This window comes from Microcebus murinus, chromosome 5 (genome assembly GCF_040939455.1).
Source record: "Microcebus murinus isolate Inina chromosome 5, M.murinus_Inina_mat1.0, whole genome shotgun sequence".
NCBI lineage: Eukaryota > Metazoa > Chordata > Mammalia > Primates > Cheirogaleidae > Microcebus > Microcebus murinus.
Window position 1 is genome coordinate 88,938,187 of NC_134108.1, and position 22,802 is coordinate 88,960,988.

Here is a 22,802-nt window from a genome sequence, read left to right on the forward strand (position 1 = left end):
GTGGTAACAGCAGTGGTGGTGAAAAGTGGTCAGATTTGGAGACAGAATCATTTCCCACCTAACTGCTCCTGAAAATCACATATTCAGCATGAAAATGCTCAAGAGGAATCTGTTCCCCAGTGTTTTAATTTAATGCATTACGCGTAACCCTACCCCCTCCTCCTGCTGAGCCTGACTGATTTCTTAAATAAAACTAACTTGCTTTTAAACTCAGGAAAATGCCAATATATAAGAAACAAACTATCACATAAAATATATGTGACATACCAAAAATAGCACTTACTAGCCACTGAATAACATGATTAGCCAACAGATGCTTTCTGTGCAATAACATTAGTATGACACCTCAAGTCTTAGTGTTAGCAACATCTTAGATCCACAACTGATTTGCTGACTTCAAAATTTTCACAAGTGATTCTGATGTTCTAGCATTTGTATATGGAATGCAACTTGAGACTTTTTCTGTACCTCATTTTGTTAAATTTTTCTGATATGAACATCACCAGTAAGCATGATATTAAATATTCTGCAGGTATCTCTATTTTGAGGATGGTGCTAATACATCTTGCTGATGGGCTGGATGACTTCAAGGCAGGAAATACAAAGCTGAAAACCAGGGGGAAAAAAAGGAAGAGTTAAGGTATGAGCAAGACACTAAAATTCAGTTTGTAATATAGAAGCAAAATTAGAAACCTGGCAAACAAACACTAAAATCCAAAAAGGACAGATGCCTGAGGTGGACTCTATGGTACAGAATTGGGGTTGAAATCAAAATGTTCCACAAGGTAAAGAAGTCAGAATGAAGATGTAGTCAGGGAAATAGTACTATTTGACAGTGTTTCTTCACATAGCATCTGAAGACCCAGATACCTCTCCTTACAAACTGACCTTGGCCCTTGTTACAGGGAGAGCTCTTCAAGGCTGGCAGGTAGGGACGGGCCCTGAGCGAGGGTCAGGAACAGAATGGGTCAGGGGAACACATACTGCAAAGAGGTGGAAACCCACTGAGAGGAAGAAATATAAGGAAGCAAATAGGAAGAAGAAAGAAACAGGTAGAAGAAAAATGTGAAAAGTCAGATAAATGGGATAAGTGAAATGGGGTCCATATCTTGCAATGTATGGGGCTTATAAACATCAAAGTGTAACCCACAGCTCACAAAGAAATGTTTAACTGAGTCTCCAGTTTTCATGCTCCATTCTAGAAGAACCAGAGCCCATCATGATTTCCTCTTGCATACAGCATTAACACCAAAGAACAGAGAAAACCAAATCAAGGGCCAACTTGGATGCCTGAGCTAGAAGTTTCCTAATTTTTCTTTAGAAAAACATAACAAATTGAACAATCATGTCAAACAAAGACATTTGAAAACTATAACATTTTTATTTAAAGAAAAACTTCTATGAAGATCTAAGAATATTGCTCAAATGGCAGTATGACTTTTAGTTTTTAATGCCAATATTTCCAGACTAAAGTACAAAATGTCAAGTGTAACAATCCATTTATTGTTCTAATCTAGTTCATCAGTAATCAAAAGGCTAAGAAAAAATTAGGAGTAGTGATATCAAACTACTATACTTTGGTATTTCATATTCTTTAGTTTTTCTCTCTTTTCATTTTTAACTGTTCTTTGCCAGTTGACTAAACTCCACCAAGAATAATATTAGAGTTTTAAAAATAAAACAATGCAGTTTATCATCTTCACAAAACAAATTTATCATATTCGAATTTGCTAAATTTGGCAAAAGCATTAACTATATTTAATCTACTATTTCATCCTCAAGGTGAATTACTGTTTTGTTTTTTTCTGTAAGAGGATTCTAATAAAGTAGCTAACCAAAATTCTTTGCAGTTATGGAACAAAGAGCGAATTAGGTGATATTTTTCTAATCTGATCAGTGATAGAACATATCCAGTTGATGTGAACATATGATATAAAAACACTGGTGGGAGGCCGGGCGCTGTGGCTCACGCCTGTAATCCTAGCTCTTGGGAGGCCGAGGCGGGCGGATTGCTCAAGGTCAGGAGTTCAAAACCAGCCTGAGCAAGAGTGAGACCCCGTCTCTACTATAAACAGAAAGAAATTAATTGGCCAACTGATATATATATAAAAAAAAAAATTAGCCGGGCATGGTGGCGCATGCCTATAGTCCCAGCTACTCGGGAGGCTGAGGCAGGAGGATCGCTTGAGCCCAGGAGTTTGAGGTTGCTGTGAGCTAGGCTGACGCCACGGCACTCACTCTAGCCTGGGCAACAAAAGTGAGACTCTGTCTCAAAAAAAAAAAAAACAAAAAAACACTGGTGGGAAATGCTACAGACACATAGATATATAAAATAGAACTAGATATACAAAAATAGAACTCTCCCTCTATATATACACACACATTTTATAACTTTGAACCACACTTCCTTCTCTTTTCCTAATAATTCTCTAATATTTCCTGCCAGCTGCAAATTCCTCTCTGCCTTTTGCTTCAGTGGCTGCTAGTGAGGTCCAGATGATTACCTGGCAGCAGAATACAGCCACCTGCCTGTCCCTGGCTTTGGTGGGAGAGTGTTGTACAGCGAGGTATGCCGCACTCACCAATGAGACGTGCAGCTGATTTCTCTCTAATTCAAGGTCATATTCGGTCTTATTTAAAAGCGGTAACAAGCTTGCTTCTTCCTAAAAAGCTCAACCTTTCGAAATTAGACCATTCCATTTTTCCACTCCATTTCTAACCTTCCCAATTTCAAAGGTGGAAGGAAGAAAAATGGTGGAGATGCCAAGTCTGGTTCACTTTTGAACGTATTCCTTTGCTTCCATTTCTCACAAACTCAGCACAGCTTAGCCTGCTGCCGCCTTCCACTCCTGCTGTGACCTTCCCTCACTTATTGTCAGACCAGGGCCAAGTTTTCCTCTCTTGAAAATGCACTTTCATTCATTTAAAACATTCTATGTCAAGAATTTTTCTGACTCTTTATTTTCTATAAACAAAGTTATCTGACTGAGTCAATTCTCCCTCTAAATATCTTTATTTTTATTTATTTATTTATTTTTTGAGACAGAGTCTCACTTTTGTTGCCCAGGCTAGAGTGAGTGACGTGGCATCAGCCTAGTTCACAGCAACCTCAAATTCCTGGGCTCAAGTGATCCTGCTGCCTCAGCCTCTCAAGTAGCTGGGACTACAGACATGTGCCACCATGCCCGGCTAATTTTTTCTGTATATATTAGTTGGCCAATTAATTTCTTTTCTATTTATAGTAGAGACGGGGGTCTCTCGCTCTTGCTCAGGTTGGTTTCGAACTCCTGACCTCAAGCAATCCACCTGCCTTGGCCTCCCAGAGTGCTAGAATTACAGGTGTGAGCCACCACGCCCGGCCCCTCTAAATATCTTTAAAATCTACTGTTTCCACTCCATCATTCAGGCCCTTATCATTCTCTTTTTTATTGCAAACTTCTCCTTTCCTCACTCAAGACAGCTTCCACGTTGCCAACAAAGTAACTTTTCTAAAATCCAAACCTAGTTCTAGCTCTGCTGGCTCCCAGCTGTGGATGGGGCACAAACTTTCCATCATGGTCCAAAGGCCTTTCTTTCGTCAGACCCAATTTCCCTCTCTGGGCTCCTTCCTGTCTTGCCCCACCTGGCCATGGGGGCCTTCACACTCTAGTCCAGCTTCTTCTGCAGTGTGTTCTTTGGAATTTTAGCTCCCTAAATCCTACAGTGATCATGATATTTTCTTGTTTCATATATTCTTTGACTTGGTTTAATCCAGAATTATCTAAGTGTCTTTATGGCAGGACTGATCAGGGTGGTGGTTCTCAAACTATAATAATTTGTCCCCAGAACTCATTTTTCAAAGATCTCCCAGGACTAGGGTTCCTGAAAACACATTCTGACAACCTTATCTAAATCTGGCAGGTCTCATTCTACTCCCTCACCCTGCTGTAGTTTTTCTTTCACTACTTATTTGTCACCCACGCTGGAAGATCAGCTCCATGAAGGCAGAGGTCTCATCAGTCTTATTCATCACATACCCCACAGTGCCTTGAATAGTAACTAGAATACAGTCATTGCCCAAATATTATCTGTTGGTGTTCAATGAATGCTGCTCCTTTTGCCTAACATGCCTCACTTTGCTCCATGGGAGAAATTCCTACTCAACTTTCAAAGCCCAGTCACATGTCACTTCCTCTATGCAGCATTCCCTTCCACTCCCTCCTCAACAGAACATCTTTCCCCTCTGATTCTGCAACTCACACTTTGAATATATTTTTACTAAAGTACTTATTCTTCATTATAGTTAATTATTAGAGCACTTATCATACTTTATTGTAGTTAAATAGGCACCGAGAAAATGATTCTTGCAAAACAATTTAAACTGCTACCCAAAATATTGATTTTTCTCAGTGTACGTTAATACCAATATTTTGGGTTAAAGTATTTAAGCTTTTAGGGAACATCAACAATTAAGTGAACTTGGAATGGAGGAGGGAAAGAAAGAAAAGGAAGAAGAGGGGAAAGATGGGGAGGGAAGGCAAATGAGAATATATGTGTAAAGCCTGCTTAGAGACATGGAGAAAAGTACTGCCAAACCTCAGTTCCACAGTTCAGTTACTGGTACTGTGCTTTGAGTGTTCTGTTATTTTATCTACCATAAAAACAAGCCAGTTCAGAATCACTATGCCCTACAATCTTTATGAAAATGATGAAAAACATTTATATTGATTTAAAAATTATTTTCAAAGATATTACTTTAAAAAGAGATGTATTATATCTCCTTGATATGCTATTGAAAATGAAAGCTAAATTAAAAACCTGTCACTTAAAGGTTTTTCCAAGGACTAGAGGATTATGAAGAAAAATAATAATATAAATTCAGAGATAGAAACTTTAGCTAATAAGAAATATTTGGGTCATTAAATATGAAATGTCTGATTTCAAATCAATAGTTTATTCTATCTCAAACAAGAAGCAGTACAATTAATCGAAGCGTGTGCCTAAAGTATCAACACAGTTTTGCCACTTTCATGGTAGATTGCACTCTCTGGGAGGCAGGCGGATTGCTAAAGGTCAGGAGTTCGAAACCAGCCTGAGCAAGAGCGAGACCCCGTCTCTACTAAAAATAGAAATTAATTGGCCAACTAATATATATAGAAAAAATTAGCCAGGGATGGTGGTGCATGCCTGTAGTCCCAGTTACTTGGGAGGCTGAGGCAGAAGGATTGCTTGAGCCCAGGAGTTCGAGGTTGCTGTGAGCTAGGCTGACGCCATGGCAACAAAGTGAGACTCTGTCTCAAAAAAAATAAAAAATGGTAGATGGCTTATGCCAGCAGCAAAGAAGCCTACAGAGCGAGTGGCAATGAAATCGTGAAACTTGTTTTCCACAGCTTTGTTGAGAATTGAATATTTTTCCTTGCAAGAAGTGGTCCAACACTTAGGAGAAATGGTAATCAGTGGGTGCAAGATCTGATGAATACAGTGGATGACAGAGTTTCCAAGTCTAGCTTCTGCAGTTTGAGCAGCATTGTTTTTTGTGACATGTGGTCTTGCAAAAGGATTGGCCTGTCTCTACTGACCAATCTTGGCTGCTTAATCGCAAGCATACTCATCGTTTTGTCCAATTGGATGCAGTAGACATCGATGTGATGTCTGACCAGGTTTCATGAAGCTGTAGTGGAAAATGCCAGCACTGGACCACCAAATAGACACCATTAGCTTTTTTTTTAAATGAATATTCAAGTTTTGGACTGTGTTTTTGCACTTCATCTTTATCCAACCATTGTGTCAAACGCTTGCAACTGTCAAAAGGAATCCATTTGTCATCACAAGTAACAATATGGTATAGAAATAGTTTGCCTTTGTGTTATGACAGCAAAGAAAGGCAAGCTTCAAGATGCATTAAATGAGCATCATAAGAGAAATCATGTGGTACACATCTATCTCGCTTCTTTACCTTGCCTATTTGTTTCAAGTGGTCCAATATTATAGGAATAGTAATGTCAAACCTTGCTGCGAATTCACACATAGGTTGAGATGGATTTGCTTCCACTATAGCTTTCAGCTCATTATCCACCTTGGTCTCAGGTGGTCACCCACGTGGCTCATTTTCAAGATTAAAATTACCAGAATGGAACTTCTCAAACCGATGTACCATGCGTTCATTAGCCACATCCTTCCCAAACAAATCGTTGATATTTCAAGCTGTCTGTGCTACATTGGTTCCATGACGGAACTCATAGTCAAAAATAACACAAATTTTTTACTTTATCCACGGTTTCACAAAAATTGTTCTACAAAAATTTTGAAAGATAATCACAAGCCAAATGTGCATTTGAAAGAATGAGGTTGTACTTTCACAATAAAAAATAAAAACCACCCCGTCAAGAAGTATCAAAGTGAATTGTCCGAGATCAGCTGACGGACTTAGTACTTAAGGAAATCAGACATTCCATATTTAATAACCTTTAATGTATTATAAATTGATGGTAAAACACTACCAAGAAGTCTGAAATGGCTTAAAGCTAAGCAGACTAAAAATCCAAATTATTTGTTGTATGAAGTAAAGTTAGATACTTAATTTTCTGGGTACCTGAATTTTGCTCCTCAAAAAAAGGGGAGGATGGCTTTGGGAGTATACTTTACAAAATTGGTCAAGAAAGAGAACCAAGCTAGGAGAATAGTTTTATGACTACAGGTAGATAGGTTGGACTTTATATAGCATCCTATCATAAATGACAGCATTGTATGCCACTGAATAAAATTCTTCTATAGATATCAGTAATTTCTCATATAATGAATAATAAAATAATTATAGAAAGGTACACAACTATAAACAGAATACTAATATTTCTCAAGAATGTTTTCCATTTTAACAAAATTATAATGAATTTAAGTTTTAATTAATAGGTTTAGCTAAGAATGGTATATGTTCCTTGACTTTCAATGTGATTTTTCTTTGAACCACTTTTTACAACACATAAGAAAGGAAGGCTATACGCAGAAATCAAGTTAGATGTTCAGTGATCTTTGTGATAAAGCCAAAAATACAACCATGGCCTGCTGACACCAATTCTAATGCTTAACTTCCCCTCCTTTCCTTAATGTAGTTCTGGGATTTACCAAGAACAATGTACGCATTTTCAACTATGACACTAAGAAAAGTAAAGCTAAGTGTGGCAATCAAAGTACTGTTCTCATAAATCAGAAGAGATGCTCCTGGAGATGAAATAGACACAAAAGCTGCTCTTAAAAGCAGTTACTGTTCGTAAAGTAATGGACAGACTGAATACTCCCATCCATTGATAAGTACTTCCTACCTAAGAAAATCACGGGAGTTTTTAGGTAGTTTAGATTTATATGAACATTGAGTAAAAAGTCATTGAGATTTATCTTTGCCATAAAATCTTCTTGACATAGAGCTACTTTTAAGTCTTTTAAACTGTCCCTTTTGAAAGATTTCTTCATTAAAAGGCATTTGCCAGTTTTAGATTTAATATGGCCACTAACTTCTTGAGAACTTTTAGACTATGAAAAGCAGAGGTTAATTAACCTCTCAAGAAGTAATAAGAGCATACTTTTTTCATATTAATATTTCATGGTTTTAATATCGCTATTAAGTTTCTTGTAAGCACCAATTAGATCTGCTTTAAAAAAAAGCTGAGTCAAAATTCTATAATAGGCCGGGCGTGGTGGCTCACGCCTGTAATCCTAGCACTTTGGGAGGCCGAGGCGGGCGGATTGCTCAAGGTCAGGAGTTCGAAACCAGCCTGAGCGAGACCCTGTCTCTACCAAAAAAATAGAAATAAATTAATTGACCAACTAAAAATATATATACAAAAAATTAGCCGGGCATGGTGGTGCATGCCTGTAGTCCCAGCTACTTGGGAGGCTGAGGCAGGAGGATCGCTGAGCCCAGGAGTTTGAGGTTGCTGTGAGCCAGGCTGATGCCACGGCACTCACTCTAGCCTGGGCAACAAAGTGAGACTCTGTCTCAAAAAAAAAAAAAAAAAAAAATTCTATAATAGATTTCCTTTCCCTATTGGCCAGGTGTGGTGGCTCACGCCTGTAATCCTAGCACTCTGGGAGGCCAAGGTTAGAGGATTGTTTGAGCTCAGGAGTTCGAGACCAGCCTGAGCAAGAGTGAGACCCCATCTCTACTAAAAAAATATAAAGAAATTAGCTAGACAACTAAAAAATATATACATAAAAAAAATTAGCCAGGCATGGCGGCACATGCCTATAGTCCCAGCTACTCGGGAGGCTGAGGCAGGAGGATCGCTTTAGCCCAGGAGTTTGAGGTTATGTGAGCTAGGCTGACACCACGGTACTCTAGCTGGGACAACAGAGTTCAGATTCTGTCTCAAAAAAAAAACAAAACAAACTATTAATAAAATGAGGAAAAAAGTTTCAAAAACATTAGTACAAAATATGTTTGTAAGTAATACCTTGTTTCAATCAAACATTTTGAAAACTGAGAACTGAGTAGCCTTATTTATACTTTTGAGTCAATATATAAAAGTAAATATTGGTTTTAACAGGTCAATTACAATTGTTCACCAGAAGCAAACATTAAAATATAATCTGGAAATAGAATCTAATCACTGTAATATTCAATAGTCTCAAGTTCTCAACAGTAACTACTTAGAACAGTGGTCTGTAACAGAAATATGTGCCATTCTATGATTTTAAATTTTAAATTTTCTATAGCCACAATTAAAAAGGTAAAAATAAGCAGATAAAATTACTGTTAGTAATACATTTTATTTAAACCAATGCTTCCAAAATATTGTCATTTCAACTTGTAATCAATATAAAAATACTAAGATATTTTACAATGTTCTTTGTTATAATAATACACAAATTCTTTGAAACTTGGTGTATATTTTACACTTAACCCAGTGGTACACTGGGGTGACTCAAACTGGCTTGTGAGTGCTGACTGTGCACATCTACTCTCAACTCTATTCCCAACAGGGCTCAGCAACATCACGTTGTTAAATAATGGCCATAGTAGGAATATTTACACCACAGAAATTAGCCAAGACCTACTTTATCAACACACCACTGCCTTCAATACAGTTCAGTTTGGACCAGCCACATTTCAAATGCTAAAAAGTCATATATAGCTGTGGGTATTACATTGGACAATGCAGACAGGTTATATAAAAAGAATCGGACTTCCAGAGTTAGCAATTTATGTCCAGTTTTCTATAAAACATTATGAAGCATCCAAAGAAAAAAAAGTATGGCCCACTAAAAGAAATTAACACAAACTATCCCTGAGAAAGCACAGCATATACTTACTAGACAAAGACTTTGAATCAACTGTCTTAAATATGTTCAAAGAGCTAAAGGAAACCACAGACAAAAGGTAAAAGAAATCAAGAGAATGATGTCTTAATAGAAAATAGCAAAAAAGGGAATTAAACTATAAAAAGTAACCAGACAGAAATTCTCAAGCTAAAAACTAAGACAACTAAATAAAAAGTTCTCAAAAGGTTCTAAAAAGTTCTCAACTAAATAAAAAGTTCTCAACAGCAGTTTCAGCAGAAAGAAAAAGTAATCAGCAAATGTGAAGACAGGTCAATTGAGATTATCTAAACAGCAGAAAGAATGAATAAAAATTAACAGAACCAATGCAACATGTAGGACACCATTGTGTGTACCCTATATACACATAATGGAACACTGGGAAAAAGAAAGGCAGAGAGAATATTTGAAAAAATAATGGCTGAAAACTTCTCAAGTTGGAAAAAGACACAAATTTACATATCTGAGAAGCTCAACAAACTCCAAAAGGATACACACAAAGAGATCCACACCGAAATGCATTATAAACAAACTGTCTAAAGCCAAAGACAAAAAGAGAATCTTGAAAGCAAAAGAGAGAAATGACTCATTATATACAAGAAATACTCAATAAGATTAATGATTTCTCAGCAGAAACCAAGAAGGCCAGAAAGCAGTGGCATAAAACATTTTGCTGTAAGACCAAAACTGCCAACCAAGATTCCTATATCTGACAAAACTGTCATTCAAAAATGAAGGTGAAATTAAGGCATTACCAGATGAACAAAAGCTTAGGGAGTTTATGGTTAGTAGAACCGCCCAACAGGAAACACTAGAGGTAGTCCTTGAGACAGAAATGAAAGAGCATAGAAAGTACCTCAAGCCATACAAAGAGAAAGAACACTATAAAGGTAACCCCATAGATATACAAAATCCAGCATTATATTTTTGATTTGTAACTCCCTTTTTTCCCAATATGATTTAAAAGACACGCATAAAACAATAAGTCAATGTTAATGGACAGTGTATCAAGATGTAATCTGTGACAACATAAAGGGGGAGGGACAGAGCTATATATAGAAGTGCATTTTTTATATATAATAGACGCTATCTTGGTGTTAAATAAAAATTTTTATAAGCTTAAGAGGTTAATTGTAATCCCCAGAAAACCCACTAAGAAAATGAAAAATAATACAGTACAGAAAATGAGAAGGGAATCAAAATGGCAGATGCTGTGGTTTGAATGTGTTCCCTCCAATTTTCATGTACTAATGGTCTTAAGAGGTGAGGCCTTTAAGAAGTGATTAGACCATGAGGGCTTGTTCCTTTATGAGATTAAGGCCCTTATAAAATAAGCTTCAGGTAGCACTGGGCTAGCTGACTAGCCAGCTCTCTCCCCCTTCTGCCTTCTGGGATGTGAGGACTAAGCAAGAAGAAAGCCCTCACTAGACCACATGAATGCCCTCAACCTTGGACTCCCAGCCTCCAGAAGTGTGAGAAATAAATTTCTGTTCTTTATAAACTACCCAGTGTGTTATAACAGCACAAAATGACTAAGTATACTACCAAAAAACAAAAAAACAAAACAAGGTATGAATGGAGAAATTGAGGGACAAAAAAAGTATAAGGCATATCAAAAACAATGAGAAAAATGGCAAAAATGAATCCTTCCTATCAGTAATTGTTTTAATTTAAGTACATTAAACTCTCTAAGATCAAACTATATGCCCCCCGACAAGAAACTCACTTCAGTTCCAATGGCACAAAAAGGTTAAAAGGACAGAAAAAGATATTCCATGAAGAGTAACCAAATGAGAGGTGGGACAGACTTTTAGTCAAAAATTGTTACAAGACAAAAAAGGACATTATATTAACAACGAAATGTCAATCCATCAAGAAGATGTAACAATTATAAACATATGCAACTAAAGACAGACACCTAAAATACAGGAAGCAAACACTGAAAGGAATTGAAGGTAGAAATAGTTCTACAATAGTAGTTGGGAGACTTGCTTTCAATAATGCAATGAAACATTTATTTATTTATTTATTTTTTTAATTTTTTTGAGAGTATCCAGAAACAGTAGAACATTTAAAAAATTAACACCAATCCTTCTCAGACTCTTCCAAAAACAGAAAAGGAGTCAACACTTCCTAACTCATTCTATGAGGCCAGCATGACCCAGATAGCAAGGTTATCACAAAGACAAAGACGTCACAAAAAACAAAGACATCACAAAAAAACTATAGACCAAAATTCCTTTTACCTATAGATGCAAAAATCCTCAGCACATATAAGGATTATAAACCATGACCAAGTGGGAATTATCCCAGTAATGCCAGGATGGTTCAACACATGAAAATCAATCGATATACCACATTAATAGACAGAATGAAGGAAAACCCCCGCATGATCATCCTTTCAATTGATGCTGAAAAAGCATCTGACAACATCCAATACCCTTTCATTATTAAAAAGAAACAAAAACAAAAAACCCCACTTAAACTAGGAATAGAAATGAACTTCCACAACATAAGGGCATTTATGAAAAATCTACAGCGGACGACGTCATACTCAATAGTGAAAGACTGAATGCCTTTCCCTTCAGATCAGAAGTAAGATAAGACAAGCCAGTGTTCACCACTGCTATTCCACATTTTAGCAAGACCAAATAGGCAAGAAATAAATGGCATCTCAATGGAAATGAAGTAAAACTATACTTATTCACAGATGACTGGTCTTATATACAGAAAAATCCTAAAGAATCTGTTTAAAAAAACCCCACAACTAATAGAGCAAAGAAACAGATTCAGCAAAGTCACAGGATATAAAAGCAACATGCAAAAATCAGTTGTATCTCTAACACTAGCAATGAACAATCAGAAAAGAAAATTAAGAAAACGTTTTCCATTTATATCCAAAAGAATAAATTAAACTAGGAATAAATTAAGCCCACAAGGTGGAATATGTGTAACCTAAAAACTGGAAATCTTTGGGGAAAGAAATTAAAGACCCAAACAAATGGACAGAAATCCTGTGTGCATGGATTAGAAGACAACATTGTTAAGGTATCAATTTAACCCAAGCAATCTATAGACAGATTCAATGCAATCAAAGTTCTAATGGCTGCTTTCATAAAATTAGAAAAGTTAATCCCCCAAATTCAAATGGAATTGCAAACAGCCAAAATAATATTAGAAAAGAACAAAATGGAAGAGTTCATACTTCCTGATTTCAAAACTCACTACAAAGCTACAATAAGCAAAATAGTATGGCACCAGCATAAGGACAGACATACAGACCAATGCAACAGAATTGAGAATCCAGGAATCATCCCATACATCTACGTCTACTCAAGTTTTGACAAGGGCTCATGACCATCAACTGGGAAATAGTCTCTTCAAATAGTGCTGGGCAACTGGATATTCACATGCAAAAGAATGAAGTTGGACCCCTACATATCATATACAAAAATAACTCAAAATGGAACAATGACCTAAATATAAAAGCTAGAACTATAAAACTCTTATAAGAAAACATAAGTGTAAATCTTCATGATCTTGAATTTGGTAATGGATTTTTAGAAATGACAGCAAAAGCAACAAAAGAAAACATTAGACTCCAAAATTAAAAACTTTAGTTCATCAAAAAACATTATCAAAAAGATGTTAAGTAAACCTATAGAATGGGAGAATATATTTGCAAATCATGTATCTGATAATAGTCTCGTATCCAAACTATTTTAAGAACTCTTAAACTCAACAACAAAAAGAAAACCCAGTTCAAAAACGGGTAAATTAACTGGATAGACATTTCTTCAAGAAGACATACAAATGGCCAAAAAACATAAAAAGATGCTCAACATCATTAGTCATAAGAGAAATGTAAATCAAACCACATTGAGGTACCACTTCACCCATTCACACCTATTAGGATGGTGCTATGGGTGGTATTTTGTCCCTCAAAGATACATTGAAGTCCTGACCCCCACTAACTCAGAATGTGATCTTCTTTGGAAACGGTATTTACAGAGGTAATGAAAATGAGGTCATTAAGGTGGGTCCTCATCCAGTATGACTGGTGTCCTTACAAAAAAAGGGAATTAGACACAGAGACAGAACTCACAGAGGGAAGATGGTGAGAAGACATGTAGGGAAATTTTTTTTAAGCTACCCAGCTGGTGGAAATAACCCAGTGCCCATCAATGAATGAATGGATAAACAAAATGTACCATAGACATATGATGGAATATTATTCAGCCATTAAGAGGGATGAAGTACTGAAACATGCTACAAAACATTGATGAAACTCAAAAACATGCTATATAAAATAAGCCAAACACAAAAAGGTCACATAGTGGATGATTCTATTTATATAAAATATTCAGAATAGGTAAATCTATACAGAAAGAAAAGAGATTACTAGTTTCCAGGGGCTGGGCAGTGATTGTTTAATGGGTAAGGTAGGTTTTCTGGGGGGATGATAAAAATGCTTGGAACTTGACAGAGGTGGTAGATTATGGATTATGGGTGTGCTAAATTGTGGATTATGGATGTACTAAATGCACTGAACTGTACACTTCAAAATGGTTTATATCTTGTGAATTTTACCTCAATAAAAAAGGCAACCAAATCCAAGAATGGATTAATAAAATGTGGTATATGTATACCATGGAGTACTATTCAGCTCTAAGAAACAATGGTGATATAGCACATCTTATATTTTCCTGGTTAGAGCTGGAACCCATACTACTAAGTGAAGTATCCCAAGAATGGAAAAACAAGCACCAGATATATTCTCCAGCAAACTGGTATTAACTGAGCAGCGCCTAAGTGGACACATAGGTGCTACAGTAATAGGGTATTGGGCAGGGGGGAGGGGGGAAATACATACATAATGAGTGAAATGTGCACCATCTGGGGTATGGTCATGCTGGAGACTCAGACTTGTGGGGGGAAGGGGGAAAGGGCATTTATTGAAATCTTAAAATCTGTACCCCCATAATATGCCGAAATAAAAAAAAAGGCAACCAGATCTTTTGAAACCCTGTTACCACCTATAATTCACATTTTGTGAATTATTCCCATCTTTATTTCATATTTGTCAGTGTTTAAATAATGCATTACACATATTCCTAAATTTAGGTACATAAAAATCACTATTCACTTCACAGTAAAGGCTTTCCATGGGAAAAGAAACCAAAAAGAATTTCAACTGAATTGAAAATAGAAAGAAAAATACTACAGAGAAGCAGAACAATGCAGTGGAAGGAACTTTAGCTTCAGTGTCAGAAACAGGTGTTAATCCTGGCCTTATCGTATGTCAGCTCTATGGTTTTGAGCAGTTTTTTACCTTCTTCAAACCTAAGCTTTCTTATCTATAAAATAGAGATCATACTGTGGTGGGAATCAAATAAGATACAGTTTATTTGCTTAAAGCCTCTATCACAGGGCTTGGCACAGTGTAGGCAAAAAAATTTTTTTAATATAAATACTGTGTCTTCAAATTGTTCTTTTCCAATGACAGAGCAATCACACCACTCACTACTACACAGTAAGAAAAAATAAGGAGTAAAAGCATTCAGAGATTACAACAAGAGATGTTAACTTTACTGTGGCATATATTATAATGAACTACCAACTTTAGTTTGTAGGCAGCAATTATTGTTGTTTATTGATTAGCTTTGTGAGATTTGAAGACATGCCATATGTGATTTAGTACAGCAAAAAGACAATTTTCCTATTTATGATAGGACACAGCACACTGTTATGGGCTCCCGTGAAAAAACTGCAATTTGAAAATGTCATGTATACCTTTTCACAATTGGAAAAAAATCTCTTCAGAGAAAGAAAATCATTTAAGACCGATGAAAGATTTTAGTCTCAATATTTTGAACACATTCTTAAAATTACTGTATCTTGAAATATGTTTATATCATAAAATTACGGGTTATTTAAAGAAAAGGCTAAAAATAGAACAAAAGCTTAAAACTGTCTTTAGAATAATTAGAAAATTCAGATACTACAGATAGATATGGTTAGCTAAACAAATTAACAAAGCATTGAAAAGATTTTTAACTCATTGAAATTTTTTAGAAGATGTTAATGAAAGTAAATTGAAACTAAAATACATACCAATATTTTAAGGAACACTAAGGTACCAATAAAAAATTGACCAATATAGCTTATAGACTAATATATTATTTATTCAGTGGGCACCAACTATTACTGTTGAGAGATAATTTCCCAGGAGTCTCAAGTTTCTGAACATTTGCAAGCAGAGTCAACAAGGGCCTTTGTTCTAGACCAATATAGATAATAGCACCTTCCACTGAATTAATGTATAGACATGTTTACCGTCCATTATAAATAATTCAGATTCCCTTAACTCAGGTCTCTCTCCTCCAACTACTACACCACTACACATGCAGTAGGTACCTGACCCTCTTCATGTTGCTCTGTGGAAACGGGCTCAAGGAACTACTGCAAGAAAATATGATACACTGCTGTCATGTCTTCTGCCAACATCCATGAAACTGTGATACTAAGTTCTTACAAGTAAGGTAAAGTCTCAGTCCCTTCACAGTTCCTAACATGGACCAGATAACTATGGTAGGTGCTGGGAGCTCAGAGGGATAAAGGTTAAAATTCATATACAAAGATTTCACAAGCATCTAGTATTACTGCTATTACCATCTATCCATTAGGCACATGACCACTTAAACATTATATATAAGATGAAACATTTTTTCAACCTTTAATGAAACTAATACAAGTGGAAGTGAAAAAAAATTATTTTAAGTACAGCAGGGCTATTATTAACATCAATAGCTCCCACATTACATTTCTTCCTATTGCTTGGTCTGCTCCCAAGAGGCTCATACTTTACCTATTTCCATTTTTTATTATATAGGATGTTGCCTACATCACTCTAAATTACATTCCTATACTTCGAGTTCTTGATTTATTAACCCTCTTTTTATCCTATTTTTAAAAATTATGACTTTTATACAGTAAAATATATCCCTTTTATAATAGTTCTGCAAAATTTGACAAATTCAGCCATGATGTCACCACCACAATCAAAATGGAACCGTCTTATCACCCAAAATATTTCCCCCATCCCTTTGCACTAACACCTCCCTGCCAGCAACCACTATCTTTTCTGTACCTATAGATTTGTTTTTTTCAGAATGTCATATGATGCAATCATATAGTATGGAGCTTTTGAGTCTGACTTTTTTCACTTAGCATAATGCTTTTTAGAACCATACATGGTGTTCAGTGTACCCACAGTTTGTTCCTTTTTATTGCTGAGTAGTAATCCACTGTGTGACTATACCTCAATTTGTTCATCCAGCCACAAATTGGAGGACATTTGGGTTTTTCCACTTTGGAACAATTATGAGTAAAGCCATTATAAACATTTATGTATAGGCTTTTGTGTGAACCTATGATTTTAATTGTATAAATAAATATGCATTAGTGGTATCAGTGTTTCATACAGCATGTATATAAGTTTATAAGAAACTGCCAAACTCCTTTTCAAAGTAGCTCCACTGCTTGCATTTCCTCCACTATTGTATGAGACTTTTGGTCACTCTACATCCTTACTAGCACTTGGTATTATCAGATTTTTTTTTATTAAACAAATTCTAATTCACATATCATAGTATTCATTGTAGTTTTAAACTGCATTTCACTAAGGAGCTTTTTCCATAATGTGTTTATTTGCCATTCACATTTTTCCTTTGATGAAATGTCTTCAAATGTTTTGCCTATTTAAAAAGTTGTTTTCTGATTACTGAATTTTGAGAGTTCTTTATATCTTTTGGATTCTTTTATGAAATACATGACTTGAAAATATTTTCTTCTAGTCTGTGGCTTATCTTGCCATTCTTTTAACAGAGTCTTTTGCAGAGCAAAAATTTCCATTTTGATAAAGTCTAATTTATCACTATTTTCTTTCATGGTGTGAGCCAAACCCAAGGTCACACAGAGATTCTGTTTTCTTCTGGAAGTTTTACATTTAGGTATATGATCCATTTCACATTAATTTTTATATAAGGTGTGAGGTATGCATCTAGGTTTTTGTTTTCATGTTTTTGCATATGGATATCCAATTATTCTAGAACTACTTGTTCTAGAATACTCTCAAGGTGTTCTAGAACTCTAGACTACCGTTTCCCTATTAAATTGCTCTTCTACATTTGTATAAAATCAGTTGCCCATATATATGTGGGTCAATTACTGAACTCTTTATTCTGTCTAGTTGGTCTCTATCTTTATTATTTCTCCAATACTACACGGTCTTAATTATAATAGCTTCATAGAAAATCTTGAATTCAGGTAGTATGTGCCTCCAACTTTGTTCTTTGATTCTTTTCATTAGTGTTTCAGCATAAAGATCTTTTTTTTTTTTTTTTTTTTTGTATATATATTTTTAGTTGGTCAATTAATTTATTTCTATTTTTGGTAGAGACGGGGTCTCGCTCAGGCTGGTTTTGAACTCCTGACCTTGAGCAATCCACCCGCCTCGGCCTCCCAAAGTGCTAGGATTACAGGCGTGAGCCACCGCGCCCGGCCTCAGCATAAAGATCTTGTACATATTTTTATCTTTTTAAAAATGTTTAATTCTCAGTTGTTCATTATAATAAATATAATTGATTTTTATATATTGACTTAGTATTCTGCTACCTATTAGTTATAGTAGCACTGTGGTAGGTTCTTTGAGATTATTTACATAATCACTTTTTCTGAGAATAGTGAAAAGTTTTCTTTCTTCCTTTCTAATCTGCTTGTATTTCTTTTTCTTGCATTATTGCCCTGGGTATGGTAAAAGAACCTACTTGATATGATTTCAATTCATTTAAATTTGTAATGGATTTTTAAAGATCCAGACTATGACTTATCTCAATTAATGTTACACACACACATAAAAAAAACAAAAGGTCCATTCTTCTGTAGTTGGGTAAAACATTCTCTTGACGTTGATCAGGTAAAGCTGGTTGACAGTGTCATTCAAGGATTCTATATCCTTACTGATTTTCTGTCTACTTATTCCATTAATCACTTGAGAGCAGTGCTGAAATCTCCAAATATAATTATGGATTTATCTAGTTTTTATTTCAGTTCTCTGTTGTTATTTCATGTATTTTGAAGTTATGTTGTTGGTATATAAACATTTAGAATTTTTATGTCTTGTTGGTGAATTGATCAGTATGTTTTCCTCTTTTGGGAGAGGAGAGGAGAATTAATGACAGACTACCCATTTTCTTTGGCCATATTTTGTTGTTCATATATTGCTGTCCTCTTAAATTGGAATACACCAAGCTTATTAATTTTTAGTGATTTTGTAACACTATTAAGGCTAATCAAAAAGCAAAGTGAAATGTGATCTTATAAGTATGCTTTTAAAAAAGTAGGTGATAATTGCAAAGATGTGGAAACAACCCAAGTACCCATCAATACATGAGTAGATTTATAAAATGTGGTGTATATATATATATATACACCATGGAGTACTATTTAGCTCAGCTATAAGAAACAATGGTGATACAGCACCTCTTGTATTTTCCTAGATAGAGGTGAAACCCATTCTACTAAGTGAAGTATCCCAAGAATGGAAAAATAAGCACCACATGTACTCACCAGCAAATTTGGTTTCACTGATCAAAACCTAAGTGCACATACAGAAATAACATTCATCAGGCAGATGGGAAGAAGGGATGGACACACTTGAAGCTTTGATGGGGGTGGGGGTGGGGGTGGGGAAGGGCAATATACGTAACCTAAACATTTGTACCCCCATAATACACTGAAATTAAAAAAAAAAAAAGTAGGTGATGCCAGCTAAATCACAATAATCTCTCTTCTGATGATCAAAATTCTAGTTATTTAGAACATCTTTTTTCTATTGTTGAAGGTATCTTTTTCAGGTAGTTTTCCCCTGAGATAAAAATAGCTACACTGAGTTTTACCTTACACATATTTTAATGATATTGTTCTTGACTTTCATACAATATTTTAATGTGCATTTAGAGTTTTCAAGATCTCATTTGTGCTTAGGCCAAGCTCCAAAATGCAACCTTATCAAAATATTTTACATGGATTTTTCATCAACTCTCTGCCCTTTAGAATACAGTCCACCAGCTGTTTCACTCCACTGAGATCTACTCAATAAATACATCAAATAAAAGCAAAATATTATTTACAGCTTGCCTACATGCACCGTACATCTGTGTTCATCTCAGACAAAAGGTTACAATGCAGGTCCAAAGGATGAGGTGAAAATTACTAAGTGGCTTCAGCTGAGTAAAGGATGTACATATGGATTAAGGGTAAATGGAGGGATATGGTGGAGACAAAAGCAAAGAGTATATAAACGTAGTCATTACTATAAACTATAAACCTTAATCTCCTCAAGATAACGTTAATAAACTGTTAATAGCCTTTTTTTAAAAAGTGATTCTTTATGACTGCTAAAAAAGCCTCTATATTTTCTACTAAAATCTTTATTCTCAGCTCATGAACACACCTCTTACTTTATAAGTAAGAGTAAAACCAACTGATACACTCCATCAAATTCCCTTTGCTCTATCTCAAAATTTTTTCCTTTTATTTCCATATTGGTTGAGGGGCATGCCTATCTCTGACTCTAAGTTGTTACTTTCTCACTTGTGTCCTTTAATTTGTATTTACTTCTCCCTGCATACCACCAAGGATATTATAGGACCTTCCTCTTACCTAAATATGCCCACTCATTCTTCCCACATTTATTAAGCATCTACCAAGTATAAAGTCGCTGGATGACAGTGGGACAGAAAGTTAAATACTTCTCCTTTCAGGAAACTTACAAACTAGTGGGGGAAAGAGGAACAGGTAAGCAAATAATTACATTCTAGTGTAATAAATATAGTTGCAACAAATATAGTTGCGGTGTAAAGGCAAGAGAGCTTAACTCTGAGTTTGAGAGGGATTTTATTTTATATTTTCATCAAGTCCACCCTCTGTTGTGGGTTCTTTTTTCCCCCACTATCCTACAGACAGACCCAGGTCTCTTTCAGTCTTAAACCTACAAATAAACAATCCCATCATGTTTAAGCTAATACAATTCTAACAGCCACTTTACTAGTGCATTTTTTGAATAGGTTACTGATTGTCTCTTATCCCTTCATCTTTTAAGTATAATCCTGCTTTTGGTTTCTACCATAATACTGACACCTCTCACCAAAGCCAAAGTTGAGTAATCCACTCAGCACATCGTCACCTTTTCTCAGTCCTCATCTTGAACAATTTCTCTGCGGACTTTACCCTGTTCTCCAAATTTTCTCCTTGACTTTTGTGATACATCGCTTCCCTAATGTATTTCTTTCCTCTCCTCCCATTTCTGTTCAGTCTCAACTGATGCCACCTCCTAGAAGTTAGTGCCTGACAAAGAAATGTTAGCCAAGATTCCATTTGAAGCATGGCTTTTGACTCACCTACCTCTCTTCTCTCCCCCAGCAAATGCATGATAATCAGCAATTAAGTGAGGTTGAGAAAAAAAGTCTTAAAAGTTGGAAGGCCTGATTTCAATTTGTGGTTCTACCACTAACTTACTAGCTATGCACCCATAGCATGGGACCCCATGAAAAAAAGAATGGCTTTCTAATGTTCTTTCCAATCCCATGGTTTTACAGTTCTAACTGGAAAGATTATCAGATTTCTAGTACTAACTCCTCTAAGGCCCCAAACCCACATTAATGCATTTAAAGTTAATACAGATATGTTAATAGCTCCCGTTTTTTTTTAAAGAAAAAAGTGATTCTTTATAATTGCTAAAAAGCTTGTAATTTTCTTTTTCTAGATTCCCTATCAAATTTGTTAGTGGCTATTTTGAACCACTGAAACTAAATCTTCCAAACCAACTACTTCCCTTAAGTTGCCTATTGGTGTTTATGTACTGATGCCACCATTATCCTAAGCTTGAAATCCTAATAGTTCTATACATTTTCTGCCTTTTATTTGTGCATTCACTCTAATTCCCAGCTGTGCCACAAGGCCTAATTCAAAGAGGATCTTTCCAGAAAGTGTTCCCTGGCCTCCCCAGATGGTTGTAGTCTCTCCATCATCAAAAGACCAAACATGCTCTATGTGTACCTCTTATCACACTTGGCTTATGTTTTCCTCTACCAGGGGTCCTCAAACTTTTTAAACAGGGGGCCAGTTCACTGTCCCTCAGCCTGTTGGAGGGCAGTTAGAGAATGTGGCGCATATTCCACACATGCGCACTGTGGGCCCGGGAAGAGTTGGCTGCTAAGCAGGACAGGCAGTGGTGGCAAAAACACCCAGAGGGCTGGATAAATGTCCTCAGTGGGCGCATGTGGCCTGTAGTTTGAGGACCCCTGCGTCTAGACCCTGGTTCTGCGGGAGCAGGATTTATATCCGAATATTCTTTGCATACCTCTGATACCTCAAGCACTATCTTGTTCAAAGTACTGAAAAACATTGTTAAATTTGAATTAACTAATCTCAATCTGAACTTTAGACACAGAAGAAGCAGTGAAGTTGTCTAGAGTAACAAAGTAAACAAGGTCATTTCCTTAAGTAACAATTGTTTTTAAGGATAAATGATGAGATGTTCCAGCTCTAAAATATAAAGCTAAGCAAACAGAAGCTCCTCAACTCCATCAAAATTCCAGTCAACTTGAAAGAACACTATGGATAACAGTCTTTGCAATGTCACAATATTTATTTTGTGGTAAAGGTAGACTTACTAAAAGATGTTCTCTTATATATTTGATTTTACAATTTGAGCATTCTTTGTCTTATGAACAGTTTAAATAAAAAAGTGTTTGACTATTAGATCTAATGAACTACCAACAAAAGTGTAGACTAAACATAGCAACAACTGATGCCTATCAGAACATTCAGCCAGTATGCACTATATTATTGTTTGCTCAGAAAATAGTTTCTCAAAATGAAATATGCTGTCATTAATTTTCAGCTTCATTAAAAAGCTTCAATGCATTGTTCTAAAATTTTAATCTTTTAAAATGTAGTCCTCAATTGAGATAGTAAAACCAATTAAGGCAGGGGGAAGGTTTCCAGTTTCCTTTATTACTAAGAAAAAAAATTTTAAAAAGCAGCCTAGCAGACAGAAGAACTAGAATTTCTAAAGATTCTAAACTGGGAAAGCCCAGGCTTTAGCTTAATTCATCTTGAAGACAGAATGTCTGGGGTGAGGCCTGACAAGTAGTACACAACATCAATGCAAGAACCTTCAATAAAACTGGAGGATCTGTCAGATGCCTCATTACTGAGGATGCAGAACAGATTCTGACCTACCTGGCTTATCCCTCCGGGAGAGATCTTGTATGACTGCAACTTCTGCTTCAGCAGCTCTGGATCACTGTGACGGAATGGGCACCCTGACAACAAAAAATAAGCCAGCACAGAAACGAGGTTATTTACCCAGAACTTAGTACAATACCACACTCGAGAGACTGTCTAAGCTCTCCTTAATCGTCTAACAGCTTATTAATAAAAAA

General features: G+C 35.9%; 1 protein-coding gene across 1 annotated transcript in view; it reads right to left on the minus strand.

The window, feature by feature from the left end:
* The window catches only part of PRIM2 (DNA primase subunit 2), a 278,889-nt gene that overhangs the window by 12,472 nt on the left and 243,615 nt on the right, over positions 1-22,802 (minus strand). Inside the window, exon 12 of the mRNA XM_076003253.1 lies at positions 22,600-22,682. Coding sequence (XP_075859368.1) covers positions 22,600-22,682 — 83 coding nt within the window. The remainder of the gene's footprint in view (positions 1-22,599; positions 22,683-22,802) is intronic.